Consider the following 17,345-nt stretch of genomic DNA (forward strand, 5'->3'; position numbering starts at 1 on the left):
AGAGAAAAGAACATTTTTCACTAAAAAAAATTTTTTTTCTGTAATTTAATATCACACGCCACAGTGATGAGGTTATTTTGCTGCTCAAAAAAAAAATTTATTCATATTCTGTATAGAGGACAAAAAAAAATGGTAGACAATTAATGACTATCAAGCCCACTTCATCTTCCAATCTTTGTAAATGAAACTGCTGTGAACCATTATAACGAAAATATTATTAATGAAAGAAGTAGGGTTATGTTGGCCTGATGTCTGAAGTAAAATCATATGTTTTAGTTTCATGAGTAACTAGTATTAATTTCTGTACTGTTATTTTATTTGTTACAAATAATTATCTTTTAACTTTATTATTACTTTACAATGCCAAAAATCAAGATGAAAAGAAGTTTTATGGCAACAAAAAAACAACAAAATACTTATGTCAGAGTCTCTAAGTTGTCTGTGGATGAAAGTTTGTCTAGTGCATCTGGTATTAATACACGAAAAAAATTATTCCTACAAATGTAGTTCTAAGACAAAAAGTAAACTAAAAGTTGCTGTAGGTAGTAGTATCATAAATTTAAATTATTACAGAAGCTTTTACCAGTAAGTCCATTTGTAAGTACTGGCTGAAAGAAAACTTTCCCACCATGACAACTGTTGCTATGGACTTACAGTTTCTTACTCTCAATTATGTGATAACACAATAAAAAAACACCATTTTGGAATAGGAATAGGATATAGCAACAGGATATTCTGTGTCCAACTGTTTTGTCTAAAATTGATTGGCTGTAGGCCTGCTGCTGGTAGAATCCTGTCTTCTATCCTTTATCCACCTGCTCCATCCAAAAAATATGTTTATACAATTTTACTTTCAGCAATTGAATCCGTGGCCGACTTTTCAATGAAACAGGCAGCTACTGAATCCATTAGTGAGTGAACACACAACAAAACCTTTGACAGAATATGGCAAAAGCGAGGACACGCTTCACTTCATGATGTTATGTCAGCCGCTAGCATTGAAATTGGAAAGGTTTTAAATGTAAAATGTTTTTCCAAATTTTCTCATATTTGCAAAGGGAACACAAGTAAGCCTCATGTTTGTCAGGGTAATTACAAAGGCACCAGTGGAGTCATGAAGTCGGCTGGTGCTGTAAATATATTCACATATTTTGATGAAAAGAGAGGTGTAAAGTATACGAAATATCTTTGAGATGGAGACTCAAAGGTTTTTAAAACTGTTATAGAAAATAAGCCATTGAGAAACACAAAGATATAAGTTTTATTTTTTCACATAATCTAGCAACGAATGATAAACCAACACTGTCCTTCGACCGGACAGAGTATCCAGTTGGTGCAAGTATAAACATAGTTTTATTACTGGCGAACAATATAGAATATAAATTCTATAACAGTAACAGTATTGAAAGAAAGAAATCCCCATATTTAGAGACTTAGCTGACAAATAACTATTGAAAAAAATGTATACACAGACAAACCTAGAACCCCAATGGGATGCAGTACAATGAAGATAGACGTTTTAGATGCAGTTATTACATTTAATGATGGCAATCTAGCTAAATCTAAAGTATCAGAAAGAATGGGGTGTAAAAATACACTAATACTGTATGTGGACTTCAAGTATTGAAATATTACAGTTTACAAAGCAGTGTTATAAAAAAAATCTGATGAAGCCAACATTAAGAAAGAACACCTAAGAGAAAGACTTTTGTGAGTTTGGAGCTGGTTTTCATTAAAAATAAGTGGAAGTCAATTATTAAAGCATGTCTTCTGGTTTTTACCAATCAAAACTACAGGTTAAAAATGGTCTACCTTATAAAGGAAAATCTGGAAAATTAATTTCAATTAATAATTACCTACCAGCTGAGAAAATGGTACTAGAAAATTGCTAATTTAACATGGGCAGTACTAAAGGTTCCCTACTCCCTTAATGTATAAAATATTAAATAAAGACTGTGTTACTTTTATCATCTGTACCAGAAGTAACCTTTCTCCCAATACAGTTATGTAATTTATTAACATACATTAGACCAGATCAGTGTTTCATAATAATGGGGGCTGACAGTTCTGTTAGTAAACAAAAATATTTTCTTCCCATGAAATAATAATTAAACTATTTTTATACTCTATATACACATTTAAGCAAGGAAGTTACAATTCTTAAATAATTTACAATAATCACGGATTTAAATCTAATACTGATTTAACCATCATCACAACATACTGTACTTACATTTAAAACTTAATTTAGATTAATAAAACTGTAGAGAATAAGCAACAAAATGAATTGAGAAATGTAAAAGATAAAGTGGAATAATCATTATACAGAAATATTCTGGACTATCTTTTATTGATTCCAATAAATGAATTGTTCTAAAGTTCATAAAATAGTCTAGAAAACTCAAGTTCATTGGAGTTCTTTTAACACAGATTCTTCAATATCAATTATTAAATTTAAATATACTAATTAAATTATATAAATATATATATATTTATATATATTTTTATTAAACCAAACTCATTATCTTTTTATTCAAATACAGTTCTTAATAAAAATCAATCTTAAAATGAAAGTGGAAAGTGGCAGAGAAAGGAATTGCTTCAATTATTATTAATTAATGATATTCCACTTTCATATTTTACCAATAAAATAACAAATATTGAGGTCAAAATAAACCTAATATCATTTAATAATTATCCAAATAAAGGCTTATATGTAAATAAAAAAATGCACTCATATTTTTAATACTACATAAGCTTTAAAAACCTACAGCTTACAAATATTAAATGGAAAAGAAAAATGAATGATTACTTTATAACAGAAAAATATTTTGTTATTGTCCTTATAAAATTCAAAAATAAAGAAAAAAAATTCAAACAAATATAGTAAAACATGGTTTTATGAAATTAACTTTATTAAACCAATGCCAAAAGACCAACTTCAAAGAGATAATTCCCTTTGAGGAGCAGATCTATTTTGGAGATTAAAAAAAATAATCGCATGCTTATATTATTGTTGGTAAAAACTTTTACAGGCCTTATAGTGACTCTTTGTAAGCTTGTGCTAAAAAATTTATAAACTTTTTATTATCAATAATTTTTAGCAGTTTTTTTTAAACTGTAAGAAAACCATGCATTATAAACTAAAAATGTTTTTTTTTTTTTTAGTCATATATTATTTGAAAACTTTTCTTGATATTAAAGAACCCAAAAACAGAAATAAAAAAAATCCCAAAAAATGAGATTGAAGTCACTTAACTCAAAATAAAAATAAAAAAATTATGGAAATCATGAATTTTTGAATTGTTGACATTTTTTGTGTCAAACCTGAAAATTTCAAGATTTTTGGCAAGAAATTGATAAACTTAAGTCAAATTTGTAAAATAAAGTTTTGTAACTGTTTGTACACAAAACTCAATTAGAGTGAACACTCTCGATCTATTCCACTCGTTGTTCGAAGTACCCCGGTCATTTTGCATATTATAGCAACTCGCTAATAATGTTGCCAGAAAAAAAAACACTAAAATGATATAAGTATAATATTACAATCCGAATGTCATAATCAATTAAAAAAAAAGATAAATGCACAATGTTTTCAGCCCATCTACGTACTATGCAACACATCAATAAATGGAGTATTGTAAAAAAATAAATAAAATAAAGCATTCCTTTTCACTCCTAACCAGCTACAATTTCATGGCAAACTTAAAACAATAACTAATGAACAATATTTACATTTATGCAGTCAACACAATAAAATATTCTCTAAAAATAAAAACATTAACAGTCGTAAAATTCAAAATAATAATTATTTTTGTTTATCATCCGAATATTAATTGCAATATCATGTGAGACTTTAAACAACAACAACAAACATTAACCTCTATTAGGCAGACTGTCATAATTGCCATGACAACCAAATATGATCAGTATAAACATAATCTTGAAACCGATGAAATTTTGCCAAATTGTCTGTCTGACAAGTTGCCCAGTTGTTTTTTTTAGCATAAAACCGAATCTAACAAAAAATCATCAAGTGGTCTTCACCAAAATTCTAAAGTGGTCTTCAAATCGTACATGAAAAATCATGAATTACGAAATCATTAACCTGCTTTGATGACCGAATAACAACAAAGCAATGACGTAACCAAAGCAAGCAAAGACAACCAAACAAAATGTTAAAGAGCATATATGACCAACCACATTCCTAGGTTCAAAACTCAACTCTAAGATGTTGAGAGAGCTTGTGTAATGTGCAAGTCATTAACATAGCGACTGAGACAGACTTCAGAAATCTAGGCTACTGTTTCAGAGATTTAACAGCTCATAATAACAATGACTTGGAGAATCAGTTGGCCCCCTTTATAGCTCATTTGATTTCCCCTGTAACTTAGAGCTTTATCCAAAACTAAAATACTACTAAAAAGGGAACTGAATTACTGTTAATCAGATTAAGAACAAAACATAGAAGCTGACAGCAATAAAAAAAGTTTTCAGATTGTGGAAGGTATATTGAAATAAGTTTGAGGCCTTAAGGAAAGAACTTTGTTAATGACACTAAAGTAAAATGACCATACGTAAGTTACTTTTATTGATTAAATGACTGAATACTCTAAGGCCGACATCATATTACAATAATAGCAACAGAAGGAACTCACATAGAATGCGAGTTGCTTTAAATCTATTAATTTTAAAGTATTATTGTAATATGATGTCGGCCTTAGAATATTCAGTCATTTAATCAATAAAAGTAACTTACTTAAAGTTACTTTGTTAAAACACTAAGTATTAGTGTCTTTAACAAAGTTCTTTCCCTAAGGCCTCAAACTTACTTCAATATACCTACCACAATCTGAAAACTTTTTTTTATTGCTGTCAACTTCTATGTTTTTCTGATTTATAGCAATTCAGTTCCCTTTTTAGTAGGTTTTTTTAGTTTTGGAAAAAGATATAAATTACAGGAGAAATCAAATATGAGCTATAAAGGGCCAGTTGACTCTCCAAGTCATTGTTATTATGGGCTGTTAACTCTTGCTAACATTATACGTGTCTGTTAAATCTCTGAAACAGTAGTCTAGATTTCTGAGGTCTATGTCTCAGTCGCTATGTTAATGAATGACTTGCACATTATACAAGATCTCTCGACATCATCTGAGTGTTGAGTTTTGAGCCTAACAGAAAACAAAACTAAGATATAGAAAAAAAAACACAACCTTATATGGAATAAGCTAGCAACAACTTAAGATTTTTAAAAAAATCTGCTAGTTCATGCATAACAAGATTTGAAAAAAATTAAAAATTATGCCAAAAACAAAATAAAAAACCCAATAATTTAAGAGCTTAAATCAAACACAAACCTCAAGTGTAATGCAATCATCTTTAATGTAGCCTTTATCTGGATCCAGAACATCTGCCCAGGCCATAAAGTGACTAAAACCCCAATCATTTTCTTTACAGTAGAATAAATGCTGAATTTCTGGGAAAAAAAACATTAATCACTGTGAATCCAATTATTAAGAAATAATAAAAACTAATTGGAAATTGTTTAAATTACACACAAACAAATATAATATTATTATACTTTAAGTACAGTATCAAAACAATTTTTTTTATAATAGAGAAAAGAATTTTTAAAAGGATGTAACATAGATGAACACTAATTCTTTAAAAATGAATGCAAGCTGTGTTAAATTTGTTACTATTAATTTAGTAACAACAAGGAGATTATTTTTAAAATAACAATTACAATCATAAAGAAACAAATTTACTGAATTTATTCATTTTTTTAATATAATTTATTGTTTTCAGTACATTTATTTACAGAACAGCATACATCCAAGAAACACAAAATTAATAATAATAGCCAATAATCTATGGATTAACTATTAATGACTAACACATTAATAAAGAAATAACATAAGGGTTGTTCAACAATTAAAGAGACAAATGATAGATAACAGCAGTAAAACTGTGAATTAGAACTCAACTGTCTGACGTTCAAGTGGCACCTCTGGCATAGAAAATGTTATCTGTTGAAAAAGAATCTCCATTATTATAACCTCTTTCGTTTATTTCAAACAGTTGGCTCTGTTTAAAATGTGTACTGTAAAAGAACAGTGCTCTCTGCTAAGATTTTTTTTTGTAAAGCTATAAAACCATCCTAAATTTTACAAATTTTAAAATAATACAGTAAAACTATATAAGCATGCAAAATGTTTATATAAGTGGACTGAACAGTTTAAATTGAACACAATAAATGTTATTGATTATCATTGTAATGAAAGTTTACACTAACTCTTTGCAAAATCACATTAATAATTTTATTTATAAGGACAGAAGTACAAAAATTTAAGAAATTTGTAGTGTAAGTATTGGCATTGCTCATTTCATTGTCCACAACAAGCTAAATTAATACAAAATATCTTCAAGATAGGTTCAGACAGTCCCCTCAAAACCACAGATACTTGAACTGACATTTTTAAAAACTTAAACAATAGTTTTTAGCAGAAGGTAATCTTTTTGAGATGCTATAACTTGTCAGGGTATGGAATGCAAATTTCTGAGTTCTCCAGTTGGGAAAAACCTCACAAAACTTATGCGTCAATTGGTAACGTTAACAGTAATTTGTGACTCTAAAAGTCAAATTTATATGAGGATAGTCAATTATTATCCGCAATTTAGTTATATTTTTGTTTATGTTGGTAATACTGTCGTGATGCACAGATGACGCATGAGTGGTTTAATTGTCGTTATGTCTGTGGAGGTTTGATGCTGCTAGCGATAATTCTATTATCGCTGCCCTGCCATTAACCATCGCTGCTTCGCTTTCTGTTTGCACCAAAGAATAGCAACCTTTGGTGATCCTTTTTTGTGGTCGGAAGGTGTATCGGGGCCAAAATTTATCGAAAACTTTCGGTACAGTACGGGAACCGTGTGTTGCCACAACGGAGTGTCTACAAACGGACTGAAAAATTCAAAAACGGTTGCACAAGTGTTACGCACGACAAAGTAGCCAGATGACCGTTTACCGCCACAAATGAGGAAAAGATTGAGTTATTGAGTGTGCACATGACATGGTTTTCTTAGACAGACAAGTAACTATCGATGAAGTGGCACATCGTCTGCAAATTAGTCATGGTTCTGCCTACGAAATCTCCACAATAGACTTGGGTTTGATAAAGTCTGAGCAAGACAGGTCTCAAAACAACTAACACAGTTGCATAAACAAACGTACTTGGACATCTGCCAAAAACATTTGGATCGCTATGGTAACGAAGGGACATCTTAGACAAAATCATCACCGGTGACGAAACACAGATCCCTCATTACGAGCCGGAAAGTAAACGGCACAGTATGGAATGGAAACATCTAAATTTGCCTTATAAAAAAAAAAGTTCATGACCCAACCGTCCACAGGAAAACTGGTGCTTATAGATATTTTTGGGACTAACAAGGCCCAGTACTGGAACATTATGAGGAAAGGGGCACAACAATAAACAGTGCACGTTACAGTGAGATGCTTACTGCCAACTGAAGCCTGCAACTCGAAGCAAACGCCAAGGACTGCTGTTGAAAGGTTGCACAACAATGCCTGTCCACGTACTGCTGAAACGCTCCAGAAACTCAACTTTGAAGTACTGGCTCATCCTCCGTATAGTCCTGATTTTGCCCCTTCTGACTACCACTTGTTTGGTCGATTCAGAGGAATTAAGGAGCCGTCGATTTACCTCAGACAAAACAGCGAAAGAAGCGGTGCATTCCTGGCTCGTAGCTCAACCGAAACCCTTATCTTATGAGGACATCAGGAGTTTCTCTGCAACGATGGACCAAGTGCATTGAAATGCAAGGGGACTATGTTTAAAAATGCTGTACATGTAAGTTTCCTATTTGTATTGAAATAAAATTTATAACTACATTGCAGATAATAATTGACTTACCCTCATAGCAATTATTTGGAAGAATAATATACAACCAACAGTGAGTACTATTGTTACATGCTAGTAAATATGAGTACAGTGAAACCCACATAAATAAGATATCCAAGTACTCTCCCAAAAGGGGTAATTCATTGGCATGCTAACGCCCACCACCATATCGCTCAAAAACACACGACCAATCAGAAGTTGGATTGGGAATTTTTTCCCACTGCAACAAACATCTTTTATTCCCAATATCATACTATAAGATTTTTTGTTTTGTTTAGTTCTCTTACAGAATTTTTATGTTGCAATAATGAGCGGGATCAAGAATGTGGATGTGGAATACAAACAGTTCAGACACCTAGTTGAAGAATTCTTTTTTCCTATTACAGTAGTAAAGAATTCTTCAAATTGGTGTCTAAACTGTTCATGTTCCACATTCACATCCAGAATCTTTCTTGCAGAAAGATTGAAGAAGTACCTAAATATAGCCAGGAATTACGCTGATAAGTAGTTAGTTTCAATGCCATTGAATAAATAATTTTTCAATAGTCATTTGTCTGTTTAATATCTGAATAAATAAAAGCACATAAGTTAATTCTTTTGCTCCTGACCTTTTTAACAAATACAGCTTTATTGCAATTTCATGAATTACAAAAATTCCTATATCTACAAAACTTATTTTTGTAATGTACAATGTCAATTTTGAACCCTTTGGATGTAGTTATCAATATACTCTAATTACATCAAAGAAATAGTAGTAGAGGAACATTATGTAAAAAAAAAAAACTGGTTGTTATAAATCCTTAAAAAACCACTCTAAAAGTTTTTAATCTTAAACTTTTTGTTTTCTATATCTTTACAACATTTTCTATCAACTTTTACGTAATATAATTTTATCTCTACATTTAAAATTTATTTTGAGAAGTAACACACCCAGAAAAAAGTTACAATAACCTTTAAATATACATTTTAGGTGAGTAAGGCCAAGATTCACAAAAAAAAACAGAATTTTAAAGTTAATAAATAGAAATTTATAATTAATTTTATAGATTTAGGGCCATACATAGTTTATAATGTATAACTGCAATTCATAAACTTATCTGTTATAATGTTTATGTTTATAATTAAATAAGGAAAATAATATATTTAAAAAGTAGTTCAAAATCAGCAATATTCACAGCAAAAGTAAAAGTTTTATATTAAAAAATGAATCTCATAAAAATAATGATCTGCACAGTTATTATATACAGAACCTCGTCATATGATGCTATTTCACTAGCTAACATAACCCAAGTAAACACAGTAATATTTATATGTATATAGACTTTGTAATTGTCATGTCATTTAACTGCAATTCTGTGGATGTAAGTTAAAAATATGCTTACATAGCTGCACAAATATGATGTTACAAAAATGTCCTTGATCAGAGACCAGACAAATAAACATAATGTCTACACTGTGCCTGACAAGAGGACAAAGCTTATAATTTAAAGTTGAGCATGGTCCAGAACTAGAAAGGGTTTTAGTAAAAAAAAAATCTGGGGTCTCATGGGTTATACAACCACATAATAAATATCTGTCCATGTTTGTTTATGAGATAACCAAATAAATATATATATTTATTTTAAGATCCACCAAACTTAACCTTGATGTTCTTAAACTAGACCTTTACATTCGTTAACCTTGACTAGCAAGCAAAGTGAGGTTAAGATTATATTATACTTTATAGGTTAAATTATATTCATACTTTTAGATTGAATAAATATATATATATATATATATATATATATATTTGGTTATCTCTTAACTGATCATGGACATGTATTTATAGTGGTGGTTGTATAACCCATGAGATCCAAAATCTGCATCATTACTTTTGAATAAAAATAAAAAACAAAAAACATTTAAATATAAATTAATCTTTTTTACAATTTTTTAGTACTCCAAAAAAATTCCTTCTATTTACAATTAAAATGAGTAATAACGCAGAAACTGGATTCCTTTTTTCTTTCTTTTTTTTTAAATAAAGGAAAAATAATCAACAATTGAATATATTAATTTACAATAATAATACAATATTAACTAGAAGAATCCACAGCCTACACAAATAAAGTATCAACCAACACAGAAAACATTTAATGAAAACTGAATATAAACATTTAATGAAAACTGAATATCTACTAATTTTTTCCCCTAAAATTTACACAATAAGCAAGTTTTATCTAAATAAACTAAACACTTTCTTCAGATCATAATACAATTACTTATACTATACATCAAGAAAGATAGGTATGCTATTTCACAAATGAAAGTGAACTACTCCAGCATTTGTCAGAAAGAAAAGCAGTGGGAAAACTTCGTTCAGAGAAAATTATGAATTTTGTTGAAAGAAAAATAAGCATAAATTAATTTTTTTTAAATTATTATTTTAAGTATAAAATAATAATTAATTGGAGTATAACCCCTTATTGATTTTTTTGGCAAACAATATTCAAAATTTTGTCTGATCAAAGTTTCCCCATTGTTTTTATTCCTGGCAAATGCTGAAGCAGTTCACTTTTGTCATCTGTGAAATAGCAAACCTATCTTTCATGATGTGTAGTACACATAATTGTATTATGATCTGAAGAAAGCATTTGTTTAGTTTAAATAGATAACTTGCCTTTTCATGTAAATTATCAGGGAAAATTATAATCGTGTAAATTTTTTATTCCTGATAATTGTTGGTAGAAACTGAGAAGTTATTTTTTCATAAGACAAAGAACTGAGTTACCTGTTTTTTAATACAAATGAATATTTTATTTTGTAAGCCTAGGTAATTTTTTGTTCCTTTATTTTTTTACTTAGGCGAATTTGTACTAATGTACAAAAATGCAGGTAAATGTTACAGAAATGTCAAAATTTTAAATTTATTAAAAACACTCTACTTGTTGAACAATATTTGCTGGCGCCAAACAAAACTATCTGACACCCTATATTTGAGTCCTGATAACTTCAAACATTTTTAAAAGCCCAAGGTGAAATACTATACTTTAGTCAGCACTATATATAGGCAAAATAAATATTTAACAATGATGCCAAAATTAGGGATCAAAATGCTTTAAACAGTCTATGCAAACTAATGAAACACAACAAACACAAATATAATGTAAGAGTAGCTTAATGATACAGCACATAAAATAAATAAAATGCTACCTACAGTTTATAATGTTCTTTGATAGGAAGCTTACTACTTAACGATAAGTAATAATTTTGCCACCAGTTCTTTAGAATAAAAAGCAGTGAAAATAATTAATTTCAATAGTTAATAATAATTTGATGTAAAGATATCCAACACGATATGTTGAATATTCATAAGCCTATAATGAAATAAAAATCAGAGCCATCTGCTAAGAACTCAGCAGTTCTTCAAGAAAATGAGACCAGCTTTTTAACAGTGAAAAGAATTAATAATTCATTAACTAATCATAATTATCCAGTTTAACTCACTTCTACAGAAAGGTTCACAGCCCTCTTTCTGAGCTAAAAGTTTTAATTCGGCAGTTGCATAACAGCTCCATGATGAGCTCTCTGATTCACCATTGCACTAAAAAAAAAAAAATTGTATAAATAATATAACATATAATTATAAAGTAATATTAATAATTTTATATTAATATTTTTAAATCTATTTTTTTATATTTAAAAATAAAATAATATTTTACTCAAATGAATAAATTGTTAATATTAAATGTTCTGTGACATAAAAACTTCAAAATTCAGTTCACTACATTAGTTTACAGTCTAGTCAATATACCTGCAGAATTTGTCAATTCTTTAAATATTGTAGCATGTTTACGACTAGATCAGGATATTGAGAGACTGACAACTGAAAATGTTCATGTAGTTACAATTTATTAATTTAAAAACATAAAATAAAACAAATCAATAACAACAATGACAATAGAATAATAAACAACCACAATAAACAAAAATAAAAACAACTCACAATCAAAATAATAATAATAAATGTCAATAATAATAATAATAATAAACAGTGATTTCATGCAAAACACAATTTAAAGTAATCGTCAGTAATTGTTCAGGAAATCCTGAATTATATTCAACACTGTTAAATATAATTCAGCCCCACTGACAAAAGACGTTAGCATGACCGCTGGGTCTTAACATTTTTAACCACTAGTCTTGTATTAACAACAATATCACAGATAAGACTAGTATAAAGTACTTTCACTCCAAATTGCTCACGTTCGTTACACCAGTCTTGTTACAATACTTATTACTTTTTTCTTATATTAATACATTATCTATCACCTATATACATATACAATATTCCTGCAACATTAGAATTTCCACATCATTCTGGTCTGATACTAACACTATGCAACTGCCAAGAAATCTTCTTGTACACATTAGAAGTAACAGTTTTTTCTCTTTTCCCTAACAGAATTTCTTAAAAGTATCTGAACTGGATCTAGTCATCACTGCACTTAAACTATTGGTTAGCAAGTAATTTTCGTAAAATGGTTAAAATAACTGTTCACAAAATCTATCATTAGCCCTCTTCATTAAATCCTAGGCATTCTTTTTGAAAACATATACTGAATGTTTTTTTGATAAATTGAAATCATAAACTCGCATAAAAAAACATGTTGCAACGCTTAGTAGAGGCTGTTGATCGTTATATATTTTTCCAAGAAAACAACACCGAGATCTACCCAAACAAATAGTATATTAAAACCTGATCACCCAACATAAAAAAAAAAATTAGAAAGAAATTTTAATACTGTAAACAACAAAGAGATTAAGAACTTCTAAGAATTTATTATCAATTTTATTGAATAAAAAGTACAACTATTAATGAAATAATGTAGTTAAGTAAACTACAAACCGTACAAAACATTCTATCAAAAATATCCTACTGTACCACCAATGACGGAAGAATAATTTAAGTATAACTTAATATAATAGAATAATTAACAATGTGAATTTTAATTTCAATAGAGCACATACATAATCATTTTAAGAAAACTACAATTTTAAAAAAATCAATGGTGCGTGCTTGCAGAGACCTTACATAATTTAATATAAGCATGCAAAGTAACTGCTCATATAATTTAACTTAATAAATTAATTTATTAAAGTAGATATACAATCATTTATTTTTTATCCAACAAAAAAGCAATAAAATATTAAACTAATCTACCTTCTGAAGAATGAAGTCAACACCAAACACTATTAATTATTATGGAATTTCAGTGATAAAAGCAAAAACATTTTTTTATCACATAACTCAAAAAATAGATTTTAATTTAAATTAAATCTATTAAATATTTTTTTTATTTACTAAACTTTTATAATGTAAAAAATATTTTACTCAAAAAAAGTTTACCAAAATTTTCTTGTAATTAATTTTTTATTCCAAAAGACCCATATTTTCCATGAAAAATCAACATATCATTCTGAGTTTTTGATACATTAGTATAGATCCTTGTATGCCTAACTTTTTTTCACATTTTTAAAATAAAAATTGATGAAGCTGCACAAGGCTAATGAAAATTTAAATCAATGAAAACTACTGCTTCATCTGAACTACCTAGAAGAGTTCAGCCTTCTATTAAACTTGGACCACATAAGGGTTAAATATCAAAATACTAGAATCAATAAATAACAAAGCCAATATTGAAAATTATGCTCTTGATGCTGTCTTTACCATTTAAAACACTTTTAATACAGATGAGACACAAAAGCTGATCATTCATTCAACATATATACATTCACGTTTCGTTACTGTATAATTACAGGGAAATAAAAAGACATTACAGATATTATTAAATCATGACATCATTTGTCATTTAGAACTCCAGAGCACATACTTAAAGGGAAAGACTATGTGTATAAATCTATAAAAGATGTTGCACAACTTCTTTATAACAAAGATAGAAAAAAGAACAGAAGGAACAAAAGAAAAGAAAGATGATTTTTCTATAAAGTGGTCATTAGAATTATGAAATCCCATTAGTCTTGTCATTTCTTGCATGCTACAAAATCACCTTATTAAAAAATAAAAAATTATAAATAAGTAAAAAAAAGAAAGAAATTGTAATAGAGTATGAACCTGTTTTATCATTAAAACAATAAATTAGTCTACCTCCTTCTAGCCACTTGTTAAAACTGCCTTCACCATTAAAAATTTTTTGTCATGACAGAACAGAATACACTAGTCACATTAAATGTAAGAGGTTATCTCCTTTCTTTTCAGTAAAATCGTTCTCACAAGTAAACAGATGCCGAATTCAAATCTAGGATTATAACTAAATTAATTAAAAATAAACTGCTTGACACCACCAAATTTTTAAGATTTACAGTAAAACAACATGCTTACACCAAATTACCTGTAGGAAAAAACCAAGGCTCCTTTGTTGCTGTCTCTCCTGTGTCTGGGAAAGTCTTGGCATAACCATAATTTTCCAGGGTAGATTTCTTACAAAACATGGTGGTGAAAGTTGAGACTCTTTCAGTTTACTAAAATTATGTACAGTATATTGAAATGTAGCATCTGATCTTGCTTCATCTACTTAAAAAGAAAATAAAAGTTTAATTAGCCATTATTAAAAAACAAAAAAATTAATTAAGATTCATAAATATATTAACCTTTAAAATTGATTTCAAGTAAGGTAGTATCCACTCTAAACAAGATTCATTCTGACTATTTCCACCTTCCTGCACAGTTGCAACATTTTTCAACAAAAATTGCAGCAACAAATAATAGAAAATCTATATCTAAATACAAATTTTGTAATTTCAATAGAAAAACACTCTTTATGTGCTTAAATGTGATACATCACATTTAATCATCTATGTTTACATTACTTTGATTTTTAGTGCTAACTTTCCAAAATCAAAAGTCATCACTTGTAAATTGAACAAAGATAAATAAATAAAGAGTAATGTATTTAATGCCTTTAAAAATATAGCTGAATATAAACCACTATTATAAGTTAATACAATTATATCTCACAACAGTTTTAAATTAACATAAAACAAGTGCTCTTACGGACAACTTAATTGCTTTGATCATATTCTACTAAAATTATCAGAATTATTAGTTGATGTGTAATTTATCGCCATAAATTAAATAAATAGTTAATTTCTAAATGAAAACTTTATTTATTAATCAATCTATATTTCCACACACACACACATGTGTGTGTTTGCACGCACGCACGAAAGAGTAGATTTCTGACGTTTTATAAAATAAATATATTTTGATATAACAAAAGGAAAAAAATTAAAACTTTGAATATTATTCCAACTATCTCACTACTTATCTCAATTTTGAACACTTTATAACAGGAAAAAGAATGAACTAATCTGGATTAAGCGATTTGTCTAAAACTGCATAAATGATAACAGGTAAAACAATTTTTTTTAAAACTGTAAATGGTAAATATGATTTCCCAAACTGCAATCTGAATAAACTTTACAGAATACTTTAAAGATTTATTATTGCAATGGTCTATAACAGCATTATGCATTCATAATAAAAAAAAAATATATATATATATATTTTAAAACCTAATAACCACTTCCATTCCAGATAGCTCTGTTATGAGAAATTGATATATGGCTTCTTTCTTCCTCTTCTTTCACAATTAAATAAGTTCATTTTCTCCTACTACAGAATATACTGACAAAATTAATTGCAACATGAGCTATCTGTAGTTGAGTTTTTTTGCTAATTTTAAGATTCTCCTTGTTTAATATGTTAGTTGCTACACAAATAAGTGGAAATTAGAGAATTTTCATTTTGTATTGATGATATATTGAAACGCATTTTTAAATTACAAATAAATGATCATCAAACGTAAAAACTTTGACAGCAGAATTTTAAAACAAAATAAATTACTATCATTTAAATAATGATAAGCACAGATCAGAATCTTGTGCTTTAAATAATAATAGCCTATGGGTATTGTTATATATTTCAGGTAATAGCAGGCTGGAAATTCATTGATAGAATGAAAAAGAAAAACATCAACATACAAAACTAGATTCAATTATAGTAAAGTTAATTCTTTTAGATCGCACAAACATCACAATTTAGCTACATATAACCACAGGGCAGTAAATACCACTAACAAAATGTATGTAAAAAAAACATAATCACAGCCTCATTTCTTCACTAACACATAATCTGCCCCACTTTGATCTTTCTGACTAAAATATGTTTACTACCTATTCTTGAACGTAATATAAACTATAGATGATGAGATGCCACAAACAAAAACATCTACAACTGTTAAAATTTGAAAAATCAACAAGAATCATTAATTTAATAGTTAATTCTTGGGGAAATTAATTATCAATTCAATTAACAATTTCTTCAACTACTTATTTCAAACTGAAAAAACATGTACGCATACTTAATTATTGTTAATTATGAAGTTAACATGCTGAAATGTAAATAATACTTGTTGCAGACGTTAAAACCATTTGTCTAGAATCAACAAACAGGAGTTATAATCTGTATTTTATAATTACTTTAGCACAATATATAATAAAACAGTATTGACAATAAAATTTACCAACCTGTAGCCATTGTGCAGTTAGCATAAAAAAATATATACATAACGAAAAATAAATACCCAAGACTAAAAAGTAATAACATAGTTATAAATTAAAAGTGAATCTTTAATACTGAATATATATATATATATATATATATATATATATGTTAAACTTACAGCATGATCAAGTTTCTCTGAAAGAGTAGTTTTTCAAGTTTTACTTCACACACTAATGTACAGTAAGTAAGTAAAACAGATAATAACTAATAGTAACAAATAAATTAATAGTAAAACTATCTAATTTAATACAGAGAATATTATTAACTACCTATTGAAGTAGTTTAATCAAACACCTAGAAAAAATATTAACAGCAAAAATCCAATTTTAATACAGTTTGTTTTCTCTTTTTTAATTTTTTTTCTAGTTTTACTATGATTAATTACATTCAGCAATGTAAAATAAATTATTTATATATATTTAAATATTCGATGGATGAAAATACCTTCTGCCATTTCTGTATCTTGTGATATAGCTTGTTCTTGAACTTCACCATTTACAGTTCTACCATCAACAGTTCCATCTCCACCACCATCATTTGTTGTTTCCATAGCCTCCACTGAAAATACAAAAGCAATTAGTAACTCTAAAAAGTTTCACATAAATACTACTTAATATTATTAATTAATATAATTATAATGCTCATAATTAAATAATAATTAAGAAATATTGCTGTTAATTTTCAACGGTATCCAATAATTTTATAACAAAATTTACGTTATCTTCCACGTTTCTTCCAATTAGTTTCAGATAAACTAACTGACACTATAGAAATACATATTAAGTCAAAGTTTG

General features: G+C 28.2%; 1 protein-coding gene across 8 annotated transcripts in view; it reads right to left on the reverse strand.

Moving 5' to 3' along the window:
* The window catches only part of Usp7 (Ubiquitin-specific protease 7), a 111,622-nt gene that overhangs the window by 66,546 nt on the left and 27,731 nt on the right, over positions 1-17,345 (reverse strand). For 4 of the 8 annotated variants that reach the window (XM_075375776.1, XM_075375782.1, XM_075375778.1 and 1 more), the window contains exons 2-5: positions 16,996-17,109; positions 14,318-14,496; positions 11,412-11,508; positions 5,358-5,476 (exon numbers count right to left, since the gene is read on the reverse strand). In XM_075375776.1, coding sequence (XP_075231891.1) covers positions 5,358-5,476; positions 11,412-11,508; positions 14,318-14,496; positions 16,996-17,109 — 509 coding nt within the window. Of the gene's footprint in view, positions 1-5,357; positions 5,477-11,411; positions 11,509-14,317; positions 14,500-16,995; positions 17,110-17,345 lie in introns of all 8 variants that reach the window. The other 4 variants (XM_075375775.1, XM_075375781.1, XM_075375777.1 and 1 more) reach the window with 1 other exon arrangement.

This window comes from Lycorma delicatula, chromosome 9, assembly GCF_047948215.1.
Source record: "Lycorma delicatula isolate Av1 chromosome 9, ASM4794821v1, whole genome shotgun sequence".
NCBI lineage: Eukaryota > Metazoa > Arthropoda > Insecta > Hemiptera > Fulgoridae > Lycorma > Lycorma delicatula.